Below are 24,944 nucleotides of genomic sequence, written 5' to 3' on the forward strand. Positions count from 1 at the left end.
TGGTGACAGAAGCGGGAAAATTTTAATTTTTAAATTTGTATTTTTTTTAAATTTATTATTATTAATTTTATTATTATTATGATTAATAATAATAATAATAATAATAATAATAATAATAATAATAATAATAATAATAATAATAACTAGCAACTTTGCAGTCACTATAAATTATGACAAAAAAAAAATTTATAAAAAAAATTTACATTTAAAAATTTTTAAAAACTATAAATGCAAAATTTTTTTAAATAATTTTTTGGAACAAATTTATTTATTAAAAAAGAATTAAAAAATTTTCAAATGACAGTTAACTTTAATGTCAGAGTAAACTATATATAAATAAAATTTTGCTTTATTAAATAATAAATTTTCTTAAATTGCAATGTATTTTTTTAACTATTATTGACATTTTTAAAGATATAAGCTCATCTTGATGTTAGACTCATCAAGAGCTTTCATTTGAGTACCCACATGCATTTTTTATATATTTTTCGTATATTTATATATATAATATATATAAATATATGAAAAATTTATGTGGGTACTCAAATGAAAGGTCTTGAGGAGTGTATTGTCAGGATGAGCTTAAATCTTTAAAAATGTCAATATTTCACAAGATACAAGGTCATTTTTTAATTTTGCATTTTTTTTTTAAATAAAAAATAAATAAATAAATGTCAGTTGATTTGAATACTTTTAATAATAATAAAAAAAAAATAGTCAGCTGACAAAGAAATTGCATTGGAAAAAAAAAAGAAAAAAAAACGTCTGCTAAAAGCAAACAATAAAAATACTCTACCCATGCGCATTACTTAAGACACCCATACAATTAAATTCTAAATGAACTACAACGCTTAACTTTAACATGACATCAGTAATAGAATCCTGTATATTTAATACCACATTCTCTAACTGCTGACAATTATCCAGCATTGTATTGTCTCAGTTGATGTTATCTACTTACACCTGCACCTGTGCAATTTCACTTACGCCAAACTCAGATGTTGTTTTTCAGAATGAACTTTTTAATTCTGGAAATAAATACCTAAAAAATAAAATAATAATTATAATAAACAATACTTAATTTGTTTAATTATATGAATGAATATTTAATTAAATTATTATACTCACTGTGATCTGCTAAAGTCAATAAATTAATTAACTTGAATCAATTTAATCAACTCAATATATTTATATAAAAATTTATTTAGCTGATAAATTTTTAAACATCACAGTTTTATAATTTATTAAATTAAATATTTTTTTATAAAATAATGTATTATTTTTTAAGTATTTTCAGTACGTAAAAAAATATGATTTTTTTTATGATTAATTAAATTAATTATATTTTTTAAGGTATTCACTGTTAAACAGCTACTTTTTTGAGTATTAGTGGTGGAAAGATGAGGACAAATGCACCGATTAAATATGTTGATGCACTACCGATACTCCAATATGCTAAAAAAATTTTTATTTATTAAATTTATTTTAATTATAAAAAAAAATATTGTGGTAATTAATTTAATTACCTAATGATGCAACAATTGGACCACAACTTCGTGCTAATGCTCCTAAAGACCGAAAAATACCAGTAATTGTTCCTTTTTGATTTTCTGGTCCTATTTTTGAGACTATAGTCATCATACATGTAACCGCAAATGCTGTTGCTAAAAAATAAATTTATAAAATTTTAATATTAATAATTAATAAAAAAAAATCTTTTAATAAAAATTATTAAAATTAATAAAATGTTTTTTTTTCTTTAAAACTAAAATTATAAAAAATAATAATAATAATAAACTTACAAACTGAAAAAATAATAATGCCAATATAAAGTGTAGTAATACTGTTAGCTACTCCTATAAAAATAAATGCGGGTATAACTAGCCAAAGTCCCTTTAAAAAAAAAAAAAAAAAAAAAAAAAAAAAAAAAAAAAAATTAATAAAATACTTAAATTATAATATAAAAATTCTTACCAATTCACTGTAAAATTTTGTTTTACTAGCAGGAATACGCCTAACATAAGATCCCTGAAGCAAGGCCATAGTAATCCCGATCACCAGGAACATATATCCTTGTTGCATGCTGGTAAATCCAAAAAAATGATGTGTTAAAAAAGTTAGAGTGAATTCCAGTCCACTGTAAATGAACAAGTACAAAAAATAACTGGCTCCTAGTGTCCTTAAATTTTTCAACTCTGAAAAAAAAAAATAAATAAATAAATAAATAAATAATAATAATAATAATACAATTTTTAAAAACCTTGAAAATATTATTATTATTATTATTATTATTATTATTATTATTATTATTATTATTATTATTATTATTATTATTATTATTATTATTATTATTATTATTATTATTATTATTTCTCTGTTACTAAAAACGTGAAATTGTTTTTTAATAATAATAATTTCTATAATAAAAAAATTTTAATTGTGTTACCTGAAGGCGCAAGACCAGCTACGCCATTAAACAGAAATAAATCTACAGGGTTGATGTAAATAAACGCGCCACTGATGCCTCTAGCTAGAGACTTAGCGCGTCTTTTAACTGAGAGAGTCTCTTCAAAAGAATTGATGACATAGATTAGATCGACTAGTGATAAGAAAAAGGCAAACATAGCCGGATAAATGTACCAGTAGCCTTGACTGGTACTTATTTTAGTAAAGATCACTCCGATCATTGGTCCAATTATGAATCCTATGGAGAAGGCTATTCCCACTAAGGCCTAAAATTTTAATTAATTATTTAATAAATTTATTTATTAATAAATAAAATAAATTTACAGACCATTGATTTTCCCCGGTTCTTAGGAGTCGTCACGTCAGTGATAATCGCCATGGACAGGCTGATGTTACCCTTGCTGACCCCTCCGACGAATCTCGCGAGGACGAAGATGATGAAATTGTTTGAAATTGCCCAGAGTAAGTACGACAAGGAAATTCCGGTCAGGCAGAGGATCATCATAGGCTTTCGACCGTACACGTCTGATAATGCTCCTACTATTGGCATGCACAGGAATTGCAGGAATGAGTACATCGACCCCAAGAATCCTAAAAAAATAAAAATATTGTTATTTTTTTTTTTATTTATGAAAATAAATAAATAAAATTTTGCTTAATTAGATAATTGGACTAAAAAATAAAATTTACCTCCAAATAAAACACTGCTGAACCTATCAGGTGCTTGAAGAATTTCCTGAATGCCTTTGACATTTCCCAAAATCCAAGAATACAGCCCATTATCATCAGTTTCCTTATAGTAGTCCAGCAGAGCCGGGAGCAGCGGCAAAATCATAGTAAACGCCAACAAATCAATAATAAGCGAAAAAAAAACAATCTGAATTGTTTTTTTATCCTTTTCTTTATAATTTGACATTAATAATTTTTCATCATTTCTCTCCATGATTATCAGCTGACTGACTTTCCTTTATCAATCATAAGTAAGTAGCTAAGATAAAAAACAATATCACTTGCACATTTTTAAATATTTAAACAACTGCATTTAATTAACATTTTTAATTTTTTAATAAAACTTACATGTGTTTAAATAAAGTAAATTAATTTATTTTAAGATTGACACTCCAACTAGCCCATCTCAGGTCTGAGTGAAAGTCTGAAAGAAGATTCAAGAATTACCCGTTAGTTTTAAAGTGAAAGGTACATTTTTTTATTTTTATTATTTCTTACCTTTTAAATATATCGCTACTTGCTGCACTTGCTCACATGTTTGCTTGTTATTATTATTGACAACTGTTGTTTGAGTTACAACAGTCGGTACTGTGTCTACTCTGTCTGTCATGTTTAATTTTTAATTGCAAATGGCGGACTATGGTATGAAGTTGGCTGACAATCACTTTTTAGATTATTATTTTAAGAATTTTTTTAACAAATAAATTATGGAAAAAAATTGACATTTAGAAATTTTAAAAAATTAAAAATGAAATTTTTTTTAAATTATTTTTTGAAGAAAATTTATTTTTTAAATAAAATTAAAAAATTAAAAAGTGATAGCTAACCTTAATGTCATTAATTTAATCATTTTAAGAATTTTTTTAACAAATAAATTATTGCAAAAAAAAATTGACATGTAGAAATTTTTAAAAATTCAAAATCCAATTTTTTTTAGTCATTTTTAAAAAATAATTTTTTTGGTTAGAAAATAATTAAAAAATGGCCAAGACTATTTTTTTTAGAATTTTATAGCGATTAAATTATTTAAAAAAAAAATTAATTAAAAATTTTCACGTGTGAAAATTAATAAAAATTTTTAGAAGCATTTTTTTATTGTAATTAATTTGTTAAAAAAATTTTTTTGACAGCTGACCGCTAACTTCATTATTATCCAAGACTTCTTTTTTTATTTAATATTTAAATAATTGTAAATTAATAATAATTAAAAAAACAATTTTTAAGTAAAAAATCATTTAATATAAATTTATAATTTGTATTTTTACAAAATTAATTGATGACATTGAGGTTAAGTGACATTAAGAATATTTTTTTTAATAATTAAATTATTAATAATTTAAAAAAAAAATTTTTAGAGTAAATTTAAAAAAAAAGGTTTTTTTTGACAGCTGTCAGCTGACTTCAGGATAGTTAATTTAAATATTAAAAAATTGAGGTTAAATGAAAGAAGAAATATTTGTTGGTAATTAAATTACTGTAAAAAAAATATATAATTAAAAAATAATTATTAAAAATTTTTATAACAATAAAAATATTTAAAAATTCTAAATGTCTAAATTAAAAAAAAAATCAGAAATTTTTTTATAAAAAATTAACAGCTGTTAGCTAACTTCAGCAGAATGAGTATTTAAAATTTTTAATCAGCACTGGACGGATATTTATAAATAATAAGTCATGGTACGTATAAATAAACAATTAAAATTAAAGTTTCTCGCCACTTAAATTGAGCACGTTGTAATAAGAGTGATCAGGAAACCTGTCAAGCTCAATATAATCAATTTCATCTAGCAAAAGTCCCTCAGCCATGGCAACAAGCTCACCAAACGAAGGCCTGCAGGAGGGATCCTTGTCCCAGCAATAATACATAATATTATACAATTCTCTTTTGCAGTGTTCGGGCCTCTCCAGCCGGTAGCCTTCTTTGATCTTGCGCATTACCTCTGCGGCGCTCATTCCCGGATAAGGAGTCGAACCTAGAGTCACTATTTCCCATGTAAGTACTCCAAAGCTCCAAATGTCTGATTTTACTGAGTACATGTTGTCGTAGAGACTTTCGGGTGCCATCCACCTGATTGGTAGTCGCCCGTCTGATTTACGCTCATAGATTTTGTTCGCTGCGATGTCCCGAGCGAATCCAAAGTCAGCTATTTTGCAGAGTCTGTTGCTATCGATTAGAATATTTCGAGCTGCTAAGTCACGGTGGATTATTCCTTTTGAGGCCAAGTACGCCATTCCTTTAGCAATCTGTTATTTTTAAAATAAATATTATTATAGTTAAATGACCTTGTATCTTGTGAAATATTGACATTTTTAAAGATATAACCTCATTTTGACATTCTACTTATCAAGACCTTTCATTTGAGTACCCACATCAATTTTTCATATATTTTATATATTTATATATATCATATATATAAATATATGAAAAATATATCAAAAATGCATGTGGGTACTCAAATGAAAGCTCTTGATGAGTACAACATCGGGATGAGCTTATATCTCCAAAAAAGTCAATAGTTAAGAAAGTACCTGATGAACAAATCCAGTAAGATCTCTAGACGTTAATCCAGGTCTTCCAGAGTTCTTTTCTTCCCTCATGTTCCTCAAAAAGCTCTGCAGCTTTCCGCCACTGATGTACTCCATAATAACAAATATCGGCTCGCGTTCTGTACAGCAGCCCAACAATCTTACGACATTCGGATGCGGCTCCAGAGTCTTCATAACAGTCAACTCTTGAGCCAAGTCTATTCTTTCTCTTTCAGTGGCATTTTCTTTAAGAGTTTTTACAGCTACCACCGAAACTCCAGTGCCGCTGCCGTTTATGTCTATTGCTTCGCATTTCCATACTTGACCGAAGCATCCTTCTCCCAGGATACAAAATACCTAAACATTTAAAATGTTATTTAGTATATGTACTGCCGAAGCAAGTAAAAATTATTTAAAAACTAATTAATTAAAAAAAAAAAAATTAGAACGAACTTTAAGTCTGTGTCGTGGAAATTCCCATTCGTCTTTTTGTTTTGTTGATTCTTTCGAAGACTTGTTCCATTCTTGGTACTTGTTTGAGGAAAATTTATAATTTTGAAAATTTTTTAAAATTAATGACGGCTCGTTTGGCGACGACATGTCTGATACTTTTACAGCTAACTCTTTCTGAAAATTAATTAAATGTATTATTAAAAATTAATTTTTATACATGAGAAAAAAAAATGTATTAATTTAAAATTGTAAATTTTAAATAAAAAATAATAATTTTTTTTTTTTTTAATTTTCTTTACATAAAAAATTTTTTTAATTAAATAAAATACTTACAGGGTGCTTCGATTTTTTATGTGAGCAAATTTTTCTTCTAACAGACCAAAGGGCCATTCCAACGACCAAAATGACAGCAAGAATCGCTGATATGGTTCCTACAGTAGTAATCGTTATATTTTGATACACGTAAGTACTATCTTTAACACTAAGACTATCCAACGTGCTGGTGTTGTAAACACTAGGCCCAGATGTCATGCTGCTACCATTGATAACTTGGTTAACGTAATTGCTGATATTTATTTCAGCTGGTCTTAGAACTGTTATTTTTGATGAATTCAAAGGCCTGGGGAATGACGGAAGCTGAGAGTTTGAAAAGTGAGCTAGAAAAGGGCTCCGCATTGACTGGTGATTCAATCCTAGGTTGAAATTTTGGGAATTTTGAGAAAATGGTCCATTGTTGTTGTTATTGTTATTGTTAGTGGTGGTGGTGATTGATGAGCTGTTTTTTATGACTACATATACTTCGTTTTTGGCAGTCAATTTTCCATCAGAAGCTGTCACGTACAAGAATAATTTTTCACCACCCTGGAAAATTAAAATTTTGTTAAATTGCACTGTACTTTTTTAACTATTGACGTATTTAAAGATATAAGCTCATCCTGATTTTACACCCATCAAGAGCTTTCATTTAAGTACCCACATGCAATTTTTATATATTTTTCATATATTTATATATATCATATATATAAATATATAAAATATATGAAAAATTGATGTGGGTACTCAAATGAAAGCTCTTGATGAGTATAACATCAAGACGAGCTTATATCTTTAAAAATGTCAACAGTTCACAAGATACAAGGTCATTTCTTATTTATTGACATTTTTAAAAATATAAGCTCATCTTGATGTTATACTTATCAAAAGCTTTCATTTGAGTACCCACATGCATTTTTGATATATTTTTCATATATTTATATATATAATATATATAAATATATAAAATATATGGAAAATTGCTGTGGGTATTCAAATGAAAGGTCTTGATGAGTATAATGTGAGGATGAGCTTATATCTTTAAAAATTTCAATAGTTCACGAGATAAAAGGTCATTTCTTATTTATGTATCTAAAGATAAAGTATTTTCGAACGCAGCCTAAATATTTATCATCATAAATTTACTATTGGTCAAAGAATGTTTGTATTAATTTTTTATTAAAAATTATTGCCATAATTTTTTATTAAAAATTATTGGATTAATTTTTTATAAATAATTATTGCATAAATTTTTTAAAAAAAATTATTGCATTAATTTTTGATAAAAAATAATTTAAAATACTTACTCGGCCTTTCAAAGTATCATTAGTAACTATTTCTCCAGTAAGACTATTAATAAAAAAAGGCAGATTAGTTGAACCAGATCCAGCAGAATCACCATTAAAATTATGATCTAGAGCTTCAAGACCATAATTCAATTGATCCTGTTCGTTGTCCTTGGCATGGACTCTGGTGACAAAAGTTCCCTTGGGCGCTGAGTCGAGGAGAATCCAATTTCTGTCCAGGATCATCACCGGCGGGGTATTGTCGCTCAGCTGTCCATCTAAAATACATACCATAATTAAATTTTTACATAAATATTTCCTATAAATAGTAATAATAATAATTATAATAATATTCTCAGTAGAAGTTAAATATTGTTTTGCGTTCAAGCTTTAACATTGAACTGTATGCACACAGAATAAGAAAGTAGGCCAACGAAAGTATGACTAAAAGACATCCGTTTTACCAGACAGGACACAAGAGTGAGAGAGAAAAATTTTGTTTTTAATTTAATTTAAACTAATAGCTTTAAAATATTTTTTAGTTTTATTAATACTCATTATAGTATCATCTTTTTTAATAGAATATATATATATATATATATATATATATATATATATATATATATATATATATATATATTTTTTTATTTAATTAAGGATTTTTATGAGTATCCAAGTTCAAGGTTTTTTTTTATCTATCTCTCTTTCTTGGTCTTCATTATTATTATTATTATTATTATTATTATTATATATTTTTTTTGTTTCTTTGCCCTCTCACTTTTTCTGTGGTAGTAGTACCACTTTCTTTTCATTATCAAAGGTCATTTCATACCTATATTTTATAATAATAATAATTATTATTATTATTATTATTATTATTATTATTATTATTATTTCTCTGTTACTAAAAACGTGAAATTGTTTTTTTAATAATAATAATCATAATGTCAAATTTTTTTGAAATTTTATTATTATTATTAAAAACTCAAAAATTGTTATTATAATAATAAAAATAGTAAAAAAATTCTTGCCATTATTATTATTATTATTTTAATAACTTTCATGACATTCACATAAATTTTTTCCAAAAATTAACTAAAAAAATCTCAGTCTATGACATTGACCTAATTTCTTCTCTCAATATTTAAAAATTAAAAAAAAAAAAAAAAAAAAATAAACCTCGTTAAAAAAAACTCTTGTGAATTTAAACTGCAAAAAAACATATATATCCAGTGATTCAGTCATAAATTAATAGTTAAAGAAACATAAAACATAATTAAAAAATATCTTACAGGTAAAAGTCGCTAGAGCGACGACAATGATCCATCTTATGATCATTGCACTGCATTTACAATCCAGGATGTCAGGCAGAAATATTATTATTATTCCAACAACATCAACACTAATAATAAAAATAAACTGTCAGTTTTTCAACGACCTACTTAATAAATAGTTTAACTTATTGATTTTATCAATCATTATAAATATTTCGTCATTATTAAAAAAAATTTTAAAATATTTAAAATAATCACTTGACATATTATTTGAAGAAATGTAAAAATTATTTTTTTTTTCTTTTAATCAACCCATATCACTTTAATTTTTTCACTTTTTATTATTTTTTTTATTTTTTAAAATACTAATTTTAATAAAATTACTTTCAGATGGTAATCAGGGAGCAGACTACTGACTACTTTGATGTTGATGAGAGTTACAGGTAGGAATATTAAATATATATCACGGATATGCACAACCACCTGTTATTTAACCTCGTGTTTGTGTTTTCTGTTTTTCCTGTTTTCTACTCATGAATTTTCATATTAACACGCTGCGCCTCTAGGGGTTAAAAATGAAACTATTTATCTAGCGCTCCTTTAAATTCTGTCAAAAAAAATAACCTCAAATTTAAAAAAAAAAAAAAAAACAATAAAAATTTATATTTATAATTATTAAATTTTATTTTTTACATTTAATAAAATTTTTTAGTAAGTTTTTAAATAATTTATTTATTTATTTATTTTAATAATTATTGATTTTTTGTCAGCTGACTGTCATGCTTTGTAAATAAATTATTTTAATTATTTTAGTATATTGTTATTATTTTTTAATTATCATTTAAAGTTTAATTAAATTAAAATTTAAATCTGGACAATCAGCTGATCAAAATAAATCAGCTGTTATTATTAAAAAATTAAATAAAAATAATTGTCATCAAAGTTAACCTCAAAAAAAATTTTTTTATTTAATTCATTTTTTTTAAAACTTAAATCAGCTGACAGCAAAAAAAAAATTTTTTTTTTATTAATTAAATTAGCAATAAAAAAATTGTTTTACAAAAATGCACGTGTAAAAATTTATAGATAAATAATTAAATTTTATTTTTATTTAAAAATATAATTAAAATATTTTTTTAGATGTGAAGATTAAATATTAAAAAATCAAGATCAGCTGTGACAGATAAAAAATGGTGACCAAAAATAAAGAGCCTGAAAAAACGACGAACAATTCAATCGGCTACAGAAAAGTTCCAAATAGAATCCACGATCGTATGATAGACAATTCCCTGGCGCACAATTTTATCGTGCCTGATGATGAAAACTTGAAAAAAAAAATCTTGGTTAAAACCAAGATCTTCAATCGTTTGCTGAGGTTGAATAGCTACAGCTACAATAGGTATGTACAGCTGAAGAAAAAGATGATAGAATTTCTGGCTGATGTGGAGAATATTGAAAGCTTGGATAATATTGATTGTATTTTTGATAAATTTGTCTTCCCAGCTGATGATGAACCTATAAAGGCTGTTAAAGATATAAGCGACGATTCTGATGATTCAGAATCAGCTGATAGTGTTGATGGTGACTTAAAAAATCAAAATCGAGGAACAGCTGGAGCTGATATTGATATTGAGGATGATAAATCTTTATTTGTGGTTCGTGGTCAAGATGAAGTTGAAGATCCCAATGCTCAGGATGATGAAGTTTTAGTAACTGAACGGAATCAAGAGAATGCTAGTCAGGATGATAAATCTTTAGTTTCAGGGAATAATGTTGATGAAACTTCAGGACCAGGTCATGAAATTGATGATCATGGTGATAAATCATCAGGACCGGGTCATAGTTTAGATAAAAATGATGATCAGGTTGATGAAACTTCAGGACCAGGTTATAGTCAAGATATATTTGATGAATCTTTAGAATCAAGCCTTGGTGATGATAAAATTGATGATCAGGTTGATGAATCATCAAGACCAGGCCATGAAGTTGATGATCAGGTTGATGAAACTTCAGGACCAGGTTATAGTCAAGATATGTTTGATGAATCTTTAGGATCAGGTCATAGTGATGATAAAGTTGATGAATCTTTAGGACCAGGTCATGAAATTGAAGTTCATGATGATGAATTATCATTATCAGGTCATAGTGAAGACAAAATTGATGATCAGGTTGATGAATCTTCGGGGCCAGGTCATAAAGTTGAAGTTCATGATTATGAATCATCATTATCAGGTCATAGTGAAGACAAAATTGATGATCAGGTTGATAAATCATCAGAACTAGGTCACAGTAAACATCAAATTGATAAATCATCAGGATCAGGTCATAAAATTGATAATCAGATTGATCAATCATCAGGACCAGGTCATAAAGTTGAAGTTAATGATTTTATTGAAGAAAATTCAATTGATTTGGATTTTGTTAAGCACCCAAAAGATCAAGATCAAGATCATGAAAAACAATCAAGTGCAAAATCAGATAGTGAAGGTGAAATCAACGATCAAGATAAAATAAGTAAAATAAATCAAGAAATAATTGAAGAAAGTTCATTAGACTCTGAAGGCAGATTGAAAATTAAATCCAAGTCTGGATCAGAAGCAGATTTGGCTTCTCAGAATTACAATTCACTCGTCGAAAGTCAAGGAACAGTTAATGAAAATGATTTGATTGAAGATCATTCATCAGATGATCAAGGTGATAAAGTAGATGAAGAATTGCAGGATCTAGATGATAAAATAAACGTTGATGATTTTATTGAAGATCATTCTTCAGAGTCTGATGGTGAGAAGCTTTGTATATCCAGATCGGAGTCAGAGCTTCATGTTGACAGTCAGGATTGTAAAAATCATAAAATTATGATTGATGATTCAGACTCTGATGGTCCTAGGCTTTTTTTGTCAAGATCAGAGTCAGAAGTTGAAAGCAATGATGTGGATCCGGTTGGTGAACAATTTTTAATTCAATGTAAAGAAGATACTGTACAGGAGACAGATGATGATGAAGAAGATGATGGAAAATCTGTGATTTCTCAATTAAAAGAAAAAGATGAAAAAGGTAATGATGGAAATGAAGAGTTAGCTTTACCTGTTTTTGATAATAATGATAATGGAGATTATGAAGATGACTATGATGATATTATAGACAAAAATGTGATACTTAGTTTTGGTAATTTGGATAAAGATGACAATGAATTAGATGTTGCTGGTCAAGATAGTAAGTATTAATCTCTAATTAATTCAGATAATAATAATAATAAATTTTTTGTCAAAATTAGATAAATAATTAAGAAATGACCTTGTATCTTGTGAACTATTGACATTTTTAAAGATATAAGCTCATTCTGACATTATACTCATCAAGACCTTTCATTTGAGTACCCACATCAATTTTTCATATATTTTTTATATTTATATATATCATATATATATGTATATATGAAAAATATATGAAAAATGCTTGTGGGTACTCAAATGAAAGCTCTTGATGAGTGTAACATCGGGATGAGCTTATATTTTTAAAAACGTCAATATTTAAGAAAGTACAGTGCAATTTAACAAAATTAATTATTTAATAAAGCAAAATTTTATTTATTTATATTTTACAAGTCATGGCAGTCACATTTATTATTATTATTATTATTATTATTTATTAAAAAAATAAAAAAAAAAAAAAAAAAAACAAAACAAAACTTTGAAATTTTAGCATTATTCTTAATAATAATAAAATTTTTTCAGATTTCAAAACTATAGACCATTCAATAAAATCAGAACCAAAAATTGATGATGAAGAAATTGAAGCCAGTTATAAATCTCCGATTTATAATAAAGATGATGATTCTCAAAAAAGTTTCGCAACTTTACTAAACATTCCTTGGTCTCCATTAAAATTAAATCAAGAATTTAATAATAATGATAATGATGATGATAGTATCAGCAAATCATCATCATCTTCAATAATTGATGAAAATTTGGTTAAAAAAAGTCCAGCAAAAAATAAAATTCATCCTGGACCTGGACCTGAACCTGGAGCTGGAGCTGGAGCTGGAGCTGGAGCCAAAGTCATAAGTGAGAATAAAATTCCATCTCCAGTAATTGACCACGACAGCTCCAGTCAATCTTCCCAAGGAAGAAGCAAAAGCCAGTTGAAAATAACCAGCAACCAAGTTGTCGTTTCAAAGTACACAATTATCAAGGACAGATCTAAATATAAACCTGGAGTTAAATCTCCAGCAGCTGGTAGGAATTATTCGGACGATGATGATGATGATGATGATGATGATGATGATGATGATGATGAGCGAGTGGTGAAGAAAAGCAAGCTAGCTAGAGCGGTCAGCCCGGAGCGGCTGCCCAAAAAAATTGACAAGGAGCCTGAATATGATAGCGAAGAAGAATTGATTAAATACATGAAGCGGAAGCGGTCTATGGTAAAGACTAAGAGGAAGTTTGGGGGAAAATCTTTGACCAGCCCGACTATCGAGGACTCGCTCAAGTTTGTTAGGAAAAAAATTTTACCTTTCAGTGATTATTATCAGCCGAGTGAGGATGATGTTGGAAATGCTTCGGTGGCTGATGATTGTGACTCCTCTGAGTATTCTGAGAGCGATTATGTTTTTGATAAAAAAGGAGAAGCTTCTTATATTCACTACAATGATGTAAGATTTATTTATTTAATTAATTCTTTAATAATTTAATTTAAATCCTAAGAAAAAATATGTTTAATTAAATTATTTAATTCAATTTTTTATCTAGGATAAAAAATTAATTTTTAAACAATTTTTTTTTAGATTTATCAATACGCTGAAAGCAAAAATCTCCAGAATTTATATTTAGAGTCAGCTTTTACTTTTGAAGATTTGAGTGAAGATGATGAAATTTTTATGATGGAAGTTCCTAAATCTGTAAGTAGTTTTTAAAGTTATTAATTTTTTTTTTAATATTGTAAAAAATTATTTTTTCTTTGTAGATTATTGAAAAAGGAAATTTAGAAGGCCAACAAATGAAATTAAAAAAAAAATATTTAGAAATTGGTGACACTAGGTATAATATAAGCCGAGTTGAAGATGATGAAATTAATTTGGTTTTAAAAGATAATCATTATGATGATTCTTATCGAATAGGTAAAATTATTTTTAATTTTCAATTTTTAATTTAATATAAAAAAAAAAAAAAATTATTTTTAAATTTTAATTTAATATAAAAAAAAAATATTTTAAATTTTTAATTTAAAATAAAAAAAATATTTTAAATAATTTTTAAATTTAAATTAATTTAAAAAAAAATTTTTTTAATAATTTTTAAGCTGAATTTAAATTTTTAAGTAAAAAATTAATTTAATTCTAGAAACTATTCAACCAATAAAGTCAATAATAATCCACCAGCCACAATCACCAGTTCAAATTGAAGAAAAAATAACCGAAAACTCATCAGAACCCAAAATATCATTTCCAAAGAATTTAAAAACAAGAAATCCGCTGGAATTAAATAAACAGCCAATTAAAGCGACTTCCAAAAGAAAAATTGACCAAGAAATTAACTCACAAAAATCGAAGAAATTAAAATTAATAAATTAACTAATCAATATTTTTTTTTTTAAGGAATGTAAATATTGTATATTAATAATGATAAAAATAGAAGTTAACTTTAATTTGTTTATTTTTTTAAAGGTTGTTATTAAAAAAGTAAATGTTTAAGATGTTTCCATAGCGGAGGTGGTTTCTTCCGTGTATTTGCCCTTGTCTTTGCCCAGCGCAGCAGCACGTCCCTTGCTTCGTCTGTCGATAATATTTTTACGGTCCTTGTCCATCTTCAATTTGACAATAACAGTCTGAAATTTTTTATTAATTTAGTATTTTAATTTAAATTATTTTTGTAGGGAAGAAAAATAATTTTTTTTAAGGAATAAATCAGGACCATTATTTCTACAGCAATCAAGCTGATTTGAAGCTCAGTTTTGCTAGACAGGAAAACCCTGAAAAGCTCTACTTTACAGCAAATCATATGCTTAATTTTACGAGAATGGTTTGGTTCATCATTTTAAATATAAAGATTTTTTATAAAATTTTTTTAATTGAATTTTTTATAAACCAAAATTTCAATTTTTTGTAATTCAAAACTTACTAGCAAGATTTCTAATAAATTATTAAATAAAATTCATTTAAAAAAAAAAATAAATAAAATAAATTAGTACCTTTGATGGATCAATGCCGACATAAACACTGGCACTGTTGGCTTTTTCACGCTGAATTCGTTCAATGTAAACAACGAATTTTTTACGGTAAACCTGGATTACTTTTCCAACTTGTTGGCCTTTGTAATGACCACGTACAACCTTAAAAAAAAAAATAACAAGTTAATTCAATAAAAAATATTATTTTAAAATTTTTAATAACACTTAAAATCAGCTGACTTTTAAAAATTTTATAATTTAATAATTTAAAAATTCCAAGTTAGAATTTTTTAATCTCTAAAATTAATATTTATTTTTTTTTCATGATAATAATAATGAAAATCTCTAAAATACTCCAAAATAAATTACTAACCTGGACTTCGTCGTCTTTACGAATTGGCATGGACCGAACATTATATTTCTGTCTCAACTCCTTGGATAAAGGAGCAGACATGAGCCGCCGACGAATGTGCGAAGGTGCTGTGAAATGGCGCTTGCGGTTCTTCCTCCTCGAGGACGACACACTGGAGTTGAATTTCATCTTGCACCGTTTTCAATCTAAAAAATAAATTTTAAAAATTACTTACTCAATAATTGCTCACAAAAAAAAAAAAAAAACTTCAATAAAAAAAAAAGTCACGTGAAATTAGAGGTTAGAATTCAATTTAAAACATATAAATAAATCCCAAAAGAATATCCCAAAAATATTAAAAAAATTAAATTGTCCCCAGATTAATTTTTAATAAAAAAAATAAATATTTAATTAATAAAAATAATTAATTAATGATTTTAATGGATTTTATTTTAATGTACGACTCACCGAAAGACCTTCTAAAGATCTTGGAAAATAAAGAGTGAGAGGAGCCATTGCTGCTCTGAAGACACTAGATGCCAGCGCCAGAAAGACCACGTGGCGAAATTTGGAATTAAAACAGCTGATGGTAAGTCAAAAATAAAATGGCGGCTTTAATTTTTGCCTGTCATTATTTTATTTTATTAAAAAATAATTCTAAGTGTTAAAAATGATTAAAAAAAATGTTAATTAATTAAAAAAAAATTTTGAACAGCTGATTTTTATTTTTTAATAATATTTCAAGTGTTTTAAAAAAAAATGGCGGCTTTAATTTTTGTAAATTTTGCTTGTCATTATTTTATTTTACTAAAAAATAATTAAAAGTGTTAAAAATTATTTTGTTATTTTAATTAATTAAAATAAAAAATTTTGAACAGCTGATTTTTATTTTTTAATAATATATTTAGAGTGTTTTAACAAATAAAATGGAGTCTCCATCTGTAAGTTTTTGTTGTTACTAAATTTAGCAATTTATAAATAAGTTTACTATTAATTGCAAGCCTTGTGACATTAAAACGTGACAGAGATATAATATGTGATATTTATTTGTTCTTTGTTTTTTTATTCACCATGTTTATTTCGCAATAACAATACTTGGAAGAATAATAAAGATTTAGATTGATGATGCTGATGGTGACACTTTAAACAGCTAGACAATAATAATAATAATAATAATTATTATTTTTATTGTTGCATATTCATTGGTAGTGTTGAGTGTTGTGAGTAATTGTCATAAGAATTGGATAAAAATTCAAGTGCGTAATAATAATTACTTGTTAGTGAATAAATAAAAATAAATAAATAAATATGGGATCTTCAAGACCTCCAGACAGATCTCTAGGCAGTGGAATATCATTTCCACAGTGGATGAAAGGAAAAGTTGATAGTAGGCAAGTATTTATTTTTATTGTTGTTGTTATTATGTTTTTTTTTTTTTTTTTTTTTTTATTTGATAATAATATAAAAATCAGCTGATTTTTATTTTATTTTATTTTTTTTTTTTTGGAGAAAAAAATAATTTTGTTATTTAATGTCAAAAATTTAGCAAATAAATTCAACATGTAAAAAAAAAATAATTTTTTGGTATAGTTAGTTTAGAAAAAAAAAAAAAATAAATAAATCAGCTGATTTTAATATTATAAAACTTTTTTGGATTTTTAATACAAAAAAATGATATTTTTAGACTACATTAACGGTAATAATCAATGTAAAAAAATTGAGTTAATTTTTTGATTAATTTTAGTATTTTATTTTGATAATAATAACATTAAAGTTTTAATTTAAAGTATTTGTTTCTGAAAAATTACATTGACGCTAAAAATCAATGCAGTTATTTATTATTATTTTTAAAACAATTAATTTTAATAAAATTGCTTTAAAATTCACAGCAAAATTTTTTTTTCACCTAAAAATATCATTATTTTTTTTACATTGACGTTCAAAATCAATGTAATATTTTTTTAAAACTATTTTTACAGCAATTAATTTTAATAAAGTTGCTTTAAAATTGACAGTAATTTTTTTAATTAAAAAAATGTCATTATTATTTTACATTGACGTTCAAAATCAATGCAGTATTTTTTCTCAGGATGTACTTATCCGATAAATTTAAAATTTTAACATGTCCTTCACATTGACCCTTAGCACCTAAAATTCCAATAATTACAAAAAAAAAAAAAATTTTTTTTGTACATTTATATTATTTTGTCTTTTACACAGATTTACAATGATGCAACAGCAGTAAAAGCTCGCTTAAAAATAATCAAACTCTAAAAATATTCCATCCACTCGAGCATTAGCTGACACACTATGAGCTGATCTGCCAATTTTCACTCCGAATAACTTAATGAGGTCGTCTTTTTATTTTATAGGTTCGACTACGACCAAAGTACATTCAGTCCTCCGTCTCACGACGACAGTTTTTTCTACATAAGCTACAACAAATTGGGATCCAGACAAACGACCTCATCTTCATCAGCCGAACCCAAGGAAGGCTTCCAGTCAATAAATTCTGTTTTGAGTGAAAATCCAGTTGCTGTTAAATCAACGGCAAATATTCCGGTCAAAAATGTCAACATTGACCTGAGCAAGCATCCGATCGCCTGTCAACAGTCTTTTACATCTGCGTTTAAGGGTACCTCGATATTAATTGAGAAAAAATTGGATTTAATTAAAATTATCGATATTGTTAAAAGAATAAGAAAAATTTGTCTTCAGGATACATAAATAAGAAATTACCTTGTATCTTGTGAAATATTGACATTTTTAAAGATTTAAGCTCATCCCGACAATACACTCCTCAAGACCTTTCATTTGAGTACCCACATTAATTTTTCATATATTTTATATATTTATATATATATCATATATATAAATATATGAAAAATGCATGTGGGTACTCAAATGAAAGCTCTCGATGAGTGTAACATTAGGATGAGCTTAAATCTTTAAAAACGTCAATATTTAAGAAAATACAATCCAATTTAACAATTTAGCACCAAATTTTAATTAAAAAAATATTTTTAATTAAATTTTTCAAAAAAAAATTAAATAATTAATTATATAATTATTTTCAGGTGAAGAATCATCAAAACTATCCAGCAAATTCCAGCAAGGTGATGAATTTGAAAACAGCACAGTCGGTCTCTGTGGAAAGTCAATTGTCAGCGTAGCAAACCGCATAATGTCATCTTCATCTTCACTAAATCGAAAAATCACCAACGACCCGAGTCAGGACGACGCAGGTAACTTTGCCAGCATTAAAGCGTCAGCTGGTGAGATCGCGAAAAGACGTGGCAGTAGATCTCTGCCAGTAAGTCCGATAAGTTCTCCGATTTCAACGCCAGACAGTTCTCCCAAGTCAAGAAGACGAGTCATTCAGAATAGATTCTTCACTGGTGGCCCGGTTGAAAAGCCAGTGACCAATTACGGTTGGTTTTTGTCCAGTATCTTGAACCAGTCTCGAGATATTCTTGGTCAGAATAGGATCAATGAGGAAGAAGAGGAAGTTGGTGAGACAAGTGTTGTTAAATCACCACCGGTCAGGTCTTTGAGCAGAAAAAAGTCAATTTCTTCTCAGAATCTTACATACTTGGGCGCCATTCCTGCTGATGATAGTAAAAAGGGAAGAGATGCTGAGGGATCTTCAGTTATGGCCAGTGTACAGAATATCTTTCAGCCAGATACTTCTGAGATGAGGGAAATGAATTTTTTGTCTCCGACTTCGATGTAATTTAGGGTTATTTTATTTTATTTATTATTGAATAGTTTTTTTTTATGGTAATTGTCATGGAGTGGAGATTTTTTTTTTATTATTATTATTTAAAGATATTAAACTCATCCTTGCATTACACTCATCAAGAGCTTTCGTTTGAGTACCCACATGCATTTTTCATATATTTTTCATATATACATATATATATAATATATATAAATATATAAAATATATGAAAAATGCATGTGGGTACTCAAATTAAAGGTCTCGATGAGTATAACATCAGGATGAGCTTAAATCTTTAAAAATGTTAATATTTCACAAGATACAAGGTAATTTCTTATTTATGTATCCTGGACCCAAAATTTTTTTTATTCTCTTGATAATATAGATAATAAATTGTAATTTTTATCATTATCATTATCATTAAAATCATTAAAAAAAAAAAATTAACATTCCACTCCGGCATAATTACCAAAAAAATTTTTATGTTACTTTTCATGACTGGTAAGAAAAATTTTTCTTTAGAAATAAATAAAAAAAAAAAAAAAAAAAACAAAATTAAATTATCAAAACAACTGTATATTTAATAACTTTAATATTTATTAAAACATAAGTATATATCTATATATATGTGTACAATATATACTTATTATATCCATGTACTTACATTTTATTGTTACTGTTATTATTTTTTTTTTTTTATAAGTATTTTTGATTTTTGTTATTATTATTATTAATCTTCTGTCCTCACTTAAATTCAAATTTAAATATTAAAAAATACGTCTAATTCTAATCCATACATCCAATAATAATAATAATAATAATAATGGAAAAAAAAAATTTTTACAAATTAACTAAAAAAAAATTTTTTTCTAAATTTATAAAAAAAAACACTAGAGTAAAAAAAAATCAACGTTAGAAAAAATGAAACTCAAAAAAAGCCGTCTAGAAAAATTCTACTGAATAAATTTTAGAGAAAAATTATTTAAACATTTTGATTATACTCTACAGTTTTTTTTTTTTTTTTATGCACTCTATGTATCAATGTTACTAATAATGAATAATTAGTGCGCATAATAGCAATAAACCTACTGAGTAAAATAATTATTAAATTGAACACCATTTGAGTAAATATGCGGTGATTAAATTCAAGCAAAATTCCATCGCACTTACAAAATTTGTCAAAGAGACTTTTGTTGTAAATTTATTGTATGTTATAATTGGAGTGATTAATTTTCATGGCAGACTTCCATGTAGCATGGATTGTGCATTATGTCTTTTATCATGTCTTTTAGTATCGTGTAACGTGGGAACATTGGGTACACTTTTGAACTGTTGTATTCCACCTGAAAAATATTTTTTTTTTTAATTTAATTTATAAGAAAATTTTTATTTAAAAATTATGGTAATTTTTTTCAAAATTTTGAAAATTTTTATGTCAAAATTTGAAAAATTCCATTTAAAAATTTTATTTATTTCAAAATTAAAAAAAATTTTATTCTAAAATTTTGAAAATTTTTATTTAAAAAGTTTTGCAAAAGTTTTGAAAATTTTTATCAAAATTTTATTTATTTCAAAATTAAAAAAAAATTTTATTCCAAAATTTTGATTTTCAAATTTTGAAAATTTTGAAAATTTTTACCTTTAAATCTCGAATAAGGTTCCTTAAGCCAGTGTATTTTTTTAAAAGTCGATAAAGGTCGTTAATCATCTGGGTATTTTCTGTTTCTATCTGCGATGTAGTCATATCTAAAAAAATAATTACATTTTTGGACTGCATTGACGCTCAAAATCAATTTCCTTGATAAATAATAATAATAATTACCTTCAAGGCGATCAATCCGTTCCTTTCTATTCTCCGCAGCATCTTCTCCCGAAATTTTAGCAAAACTCTTAAGCCCCTCGCAAGTTTTGTGAGTTTTTTCCATAATAGAACACGCTCTTAATACAAAAGCTGGAACAGTTTCCTGTTTTTCTTGTCGTGGTATGTCAACAAGAATCCAATATTGAGTCTCCAATTTAATTACCTCCTTAATATACAAATAATTATTATTATTAAAATCTAATATTAAAAAAAAATAAAATATGCAAGCGAGAAATAACAGCGCCACATGGCCACCTAGCGGTGACTTTTTGAACTAAAAATTTTAAAAATTATTTTTAGATACTTCAGAGTATCTACGACCTATTTTACAACAAAGTTTAGGATTTTGGAGCTTTTAATTGGTACTTTTTAATAATTAATGTCTCAAATTCTAATTAAAAATTTTTTTGAATTGTATTTTTGATGGTAAAGATTGAAATTTCAAGAAAAATTAATAAATACCCTGGAAATTAATTTCTGCAAGCGAGAGAGTAAAGCGCCACTTAGCCACCTGGCGGTGGTTTTTAGAACTAATTTTTTTTTTTTTTTTTTTTTTTTCCCTTTATTTACCTTAATAATAACTTTAAGAATATTGTAACGTTGAAAAATATTCCGAACTTGTTTGCTGTCAGTATATTTAGCCATCAAATCAGTCAAAGAACGTTTAGCGGTATCATAACTAGCCTCAAGTCTAACTCTAACTGTCCTTAATCTTTCATTTGTTTCTATTAAATCTTCTTTTGGTAAACCACCTGTTTATAAACATCAACAGTAAAAAAATATATTTTTTTTTGTCCACTAAAAATAACCTTTGAAAAAAAAAAAGTTTATTATTTATTATAATTATTGTTATGTAGAAGAAGAAACAAGTTGTAGTTGTTGTTGTTGTTGTATCAGAAGTATCAGGAGCAACAGTTGTTATTTGGCAAATAGCCAACTTTATCCACTTTAAAGTCTGGAGAAATTTTTTTTTTTTTAGAAGAATATAAAGTGGCTGAAAAAACTAGCGGAGTTTATTGCTAAATTTTCAATGCAGTGTGCTAATTTAAATAACTACTTTTTACTAAAAAAAAAAAAAAAAATTAAGAAGTGACAATGCTAGAGAGTTGTTTGAAGAACATGAAAATTAAGCTGTAGATTTGTTGTATAGTTTTATGTGTTTGGTATATACCTACTCGATGATCCCTCGTCCTTTACGTCTTGGACTATTCTTCGGACGCTTTGCGTGAATTTTCCGACCAAGTTGCTGCTAGTGCTGACTGAAACACAAAAAATACAGTGAAACTTTATTCCAGGAAGAACATATTTCAATTTCAGAAAAATCGGGCGGATAGATTCGGAGAAAAACGGCTGCATTGATTTTGAGAGTCAATGCAGCGGGAAAATTTATTTTTGCGTCAATGTAAAAGATATATATTAACATTTCATGAAAATTGGGTAAGTAACTTAAATACACATTAAAGAAAAATTAATGCATTGATTTTGAGTGTCAACGCAGTGAAATTACATTGATTTTAGGCGTCAATGTAATGCAAAAATTTATTTTCTTTAAATTTTGGAGTTTATTAATAAAAACTCTCACCTTGTAAAAAAAAATTCGCTGCATTTATTTTGAATGTCAATGCAGTAGAAAATACATTGATTTTGAATGTCAGTGCAGTGTAAAATATATTTACTAAATTATCAATCCTTTTAGTGAATTTGAGATGTAAAATGTGAGATAAATACATTGACTTTGAGTGTCAATGTAGTTAAAATTAATGCATTGATTTTAAGCGTCAATGTAATAGGAAAATGTCGATTTTATAGTTTTTAAAGATTATTGAGGAATCTAACGTTGTAAAAAATGATGAAAATGAATATCATAGTAAAAAATAATGCATTGATTTTGAATGTCAATGTAGTTAAAATTTTCATTATAAATAGAAAGGCGCCAAATTTGAATTCAAAAATTATTTAGATTGGCTAAAAAAGTAAACTGCATTGATTTTGAGTGTCAATGTAATCTAAAAATACTATGAATAATAAAAACTTAAAACTTCTACTCCAAAGTTCATCATTTGAAACTAAAAATACAATAAATAATAATAATTATTATTATCAAAAAGAAAAATATATTGTGTGAATTTATCTTTTGTGAATAGTTGCGGCATGTTAACACCAAAGTGACCGCGGCATTGTACACAGTAACAAAGCATGAAATCACTTTATACGTCGAATCAAAGCGGTCTAGATATACTTCCCGTCTCTATGGTTCTGGTTTTATAGTAAATAGTATATATTATATATACATATGATATAGTATATAGTATCTAGTATGCTCTAGTCTTGCGGGTTCAGTTTGCTTTGCTAACTTTTACACTTACCATCCTATATCATATCATATTATATACATAACATACAAAAAGCAAAAGAGAATTTGTTGTACATATCACATACATGATTACGTCTGTACCAATTTACCCGTGAATTGTTTCGCCGCATTACCACTTACTTTTTCTTTTGAAAATTTTATCTATATTTATAGATATATAAATCAACCTTTTTATTGTATATACACAAATATTTATCAACCTAGAACTTTGCAGTATTTAAATTTAATGAATTTTAATACAAAAATTAAAAAAAAAAAAAATTTTTTTTATCGACTTATATAATTTAGAAATTTATTTCTGCAAGCGAGAGGAAACAGCGCCACTTTATCACCTAGCGGTGATTTTTGGAACTAAATTTTTTAAAATTATTTTTAGATACTTTAGAGTGTCTTTGATTTATTTTACAACAAAATTCATAATTTGGAAGGTTTTAATTGGTACTATTAATAATTTTTAATTAAGAAAATTTTTATCTGTATTTTTGATGATTAAGATTGAAATTTTAAGAAAAATCAATAAATACCCTGGAAATTAATTTCTGCAAGAGAGAGGGAAAAGCGCCACCTGGCCATCTAGCGGTGACTTTTGAAACTAAAATTTATTTTTTTATTTTCAAATACGATTCAAGCTTCTTATCAATAATTTTTAAGAAAAATATCAATTTAAACTCGATTTATCGATAAAAAAAATTAAAACAAAGATGATAGTAATAGAGTGTAAATAACTAATCATATCTATCGCAATAAAAATAAACTGTCTTAAGTAGACCAATAATTAAGAGCATTAGTACGTCATAAGTTAATTGTCAATAAAATTCTAAGTAAAAAAAAAATCTTTAAACTAATTCTCAGGAGAATATCTTATTTTTTCCACAATAAGTATCTAAATAATAAAAAATAATAATAAATAATGGGTGTTAGTCAGTATATAATTGCAATAGTAATCACATCATCAAAAGCAACAAGCATTGACAGTTAACAACAACAAGAAGAATAAAGAAGCAGATAAAGAGACACGATGTCTATTTAATTGTACGGGCTGAGTTCTTGGCACCGTGCCGCTGATGCTCATAACAGTCGAGTGTGTCAAGATCATTTATCAACACCTTGTTTAATATTATTTTTATTAAAATGTATAAAAATATTTTTTTAATTATTTGTTTTTTTATAATTGGTGTTAATTGTGATGTGAAACAAAAAAATGAATACATTGAATTAAAAGACCCTCCGATTTTACGGGTCACTCCAATTACACTCCAGGACTTTGATTACTCAAGTAATGAGCAGGTCTACGAAGAAATGGACGAATTATTGAAACTCAAACGGAAGTTATCAATTCATAATAACAATAATAATAATAATAATAATAATAATAATAATAATATTAAAAGAGGTGATATGGATCCAATTGAAGTGGATTAT

General features: G+C 26.3%; 7 protein-coding genes across 10 annotated transcripts in view; 3 read left to right on the plus strand and 4 right to left on the minus strand.

Annotated features, from left to right (window-relative positions):
- Positions 1-554: 554 nt before the first annotated feature.
- Positions 555-3,953, minus strand: Rtet (major facilitator superfamily domain-containing protein rtet). Its single transcript, XM_074258339.1, has 10 exons — positions 3,694-3,953; positions 3,544-3,619; positions 3,157-3,454; positions 2,795-3,057; positions 2,447-2,732; positions 1,975-2,195; positions 1,803-1,893; positions 1,527-1,664; positions 1,129-1,455; positions 555-1,042 (listed from the first exon to the last, which is right to left on the minus strand). Exons 3-9 carry the CDS (start codon positions 3,407-3,409, stop codon positions 1,364-1,366), a joined length of 1,344 nt encoding a protein of 447 aa, XP_074114440.1. The 5' UTR covers positions 3,410-3,454; positions 3,544-3,619; positions 3,694-3,953; the 3' UTR covers positions 555-1,042; positions 1,129-1,363.
- An 862-nt stretch (positions 3,954-4,815) lies between these two features.
- Cad96ca (tyrosine kinase receptor Cad96Ca) lies at positions 4,816-9,467 on the minus strand. Its single transcript, XM_074258888.1, has 6 exons — positions 9,065-9,467; positions 7,794-8,050; positions 6,508-7,035; positions 6,175-6,348; positions 5,725-6,078; positions 4,816-5,439 (listed from the first exon to the last, which is right to left on the minus strand). The coding sequence occupies exons 1-6, from the start codon at positions 9,108-9,110 to the stop codon at positions 4,897-4,899; spliced, it is 1,902 nt and encodes a 633-aa protein (XP_074114989.1). The 5' UTR covers positions 9,111-9,467; the 3' UTR covers positions 4,816-4,896.
- A 139-nt stretch (positions 9,468-9,606) lies between these two features.
- On the plus strand, positions 9,607-14,700 carry LOC141537735 (uncharacterized). Its single transcript, XM_074258887.1, has 6 exons — positions 9,607-9,757; positions 10,187-12,259; positions 12,781-13,700; positions 13,833-13,946; positions 14,012-14,165; positions 14,389-14,700. Exons 2-6 carry the CDS (start codon positions 10,237-10,239, stop codon positions 14,616-14,618), a joined length of 3,441 nt encoding a protein of 1,146 aa, XP_074114988.1. The 5' UTR covers positions 9,607-9,757; positions 10,187-10,236; the 3' UTR covers positions 14,619-14,700.
- Rpl26 (ribosomal protein L26) lies at positions 14,683-16,135 on the minus strand. Its single transcript, XM_074258896.1, has 4 exons — positions 16,035-16,135; positions 15,588-15,772; positions 15,236-15,376; positions 14,683-14,872 (listed from the first exon to the last, which is right to left on the minus strand). The coding sequence occupies exons 2-4, from the start codon at positions 15,753-15,755 to the stop codon at positions 14,735-14,737; spliced, it is 447 nt and encodes a 148-aa protein (XP_074114997.1). The 5' UTR covers positions 15,756-15,772; positions 16,035-16,135; the 3' UTR covers positions 14,683-14,734.
- Positions 16,136-16,585: 450 nt separating this feature from the next.
- On the plus strand, positions 16,586-19,847 carry LOC141537737 (uncharacterized). The gene is made up of 3 exons (XM_074258889.1): positions 16,586-16,957; positions 17,939-18,201; positions 18,644-19,847. The coding sequence occupies exons 1-3, from the start codon at positions 16,875-16,877 to the stop codon at positions 19,297-19,299; spliced, it is 1,002 nt and encodes a 333-aa protein (XP_074114990.1). The 5' UTR covers positions 16,586-16,874; the 3' UTR covers positions 19,300-19,847.
- Positions 19,297-24,944, minus strand: part of LOC141537740 (uncharacterized) — an 8,050-nt gene continuing 2,402 nt past the window's right edge. The window contains exons 2-6 of the mRNA XM_074258895.1: positions 22,324-22,407; positions 21,719-21,900; positions 21,110-21,314; positions 20,927-21,033; positions 19,297-20,630 (exon numbers count right to left, since the gene is read on the minus strand). Coding sequence (XP_074114996.1) covers positions 20,514-20,630; positions 20,927-21,033; positions 21,110-21,314; positions 21,719-21,900; positions 22,324-22,407 — 695 coding nt within the window. The 3' untranslated portion in view covers positions 19,297-20,513. The remainder of the gene's footprint in view (positions 20,631-20,926; positions 21,034-21,109; positions 21,315-21,718; positions 21,901-22,323; positions 22,408-24,944) is intronic.
- The window catches only part of LOC141537739 (uncharacterized), a 2,592-nt gene continuing 2,021 nt past the window's right edge, over positions 24,374-24,944 (plus strand). For 2 of the 4 annotated variants that reach the window (XM_074258892.1, XM_074258893.1), the window contains exon 1: positions 24,374-24,944. This exon is cut by the window's right edge and continues 426 nt beyond it. In XM_074258892.1, the coding sequence (XP_074114993.1) occupies positions 24,654-24,944 (291 nt within the window). In that variant the 5' untranslated portion in view covers positions 24,374-24,653. The other 2 variants (XM_074258891.1, XM_074258890.1) reach the window with 2 other exon arrangements.

The sequence above is a fragment of the Cotesia typhae genome, unplaced genomic scaffold (genome assembly GCF_013202065.1).
Source record: "Cotesia typhae breed Kobodo isofemale line unplaced genomic scaffold, CoteBio_Ctyphae scaffold_91, whole genome shotgun sequence".
Lineage (NCBI taxonomy): Eukaryota > Metazoa > Arthropoda > Insecta > Hymenoptera > Braconidae > Cotesia > Cotesia typhae.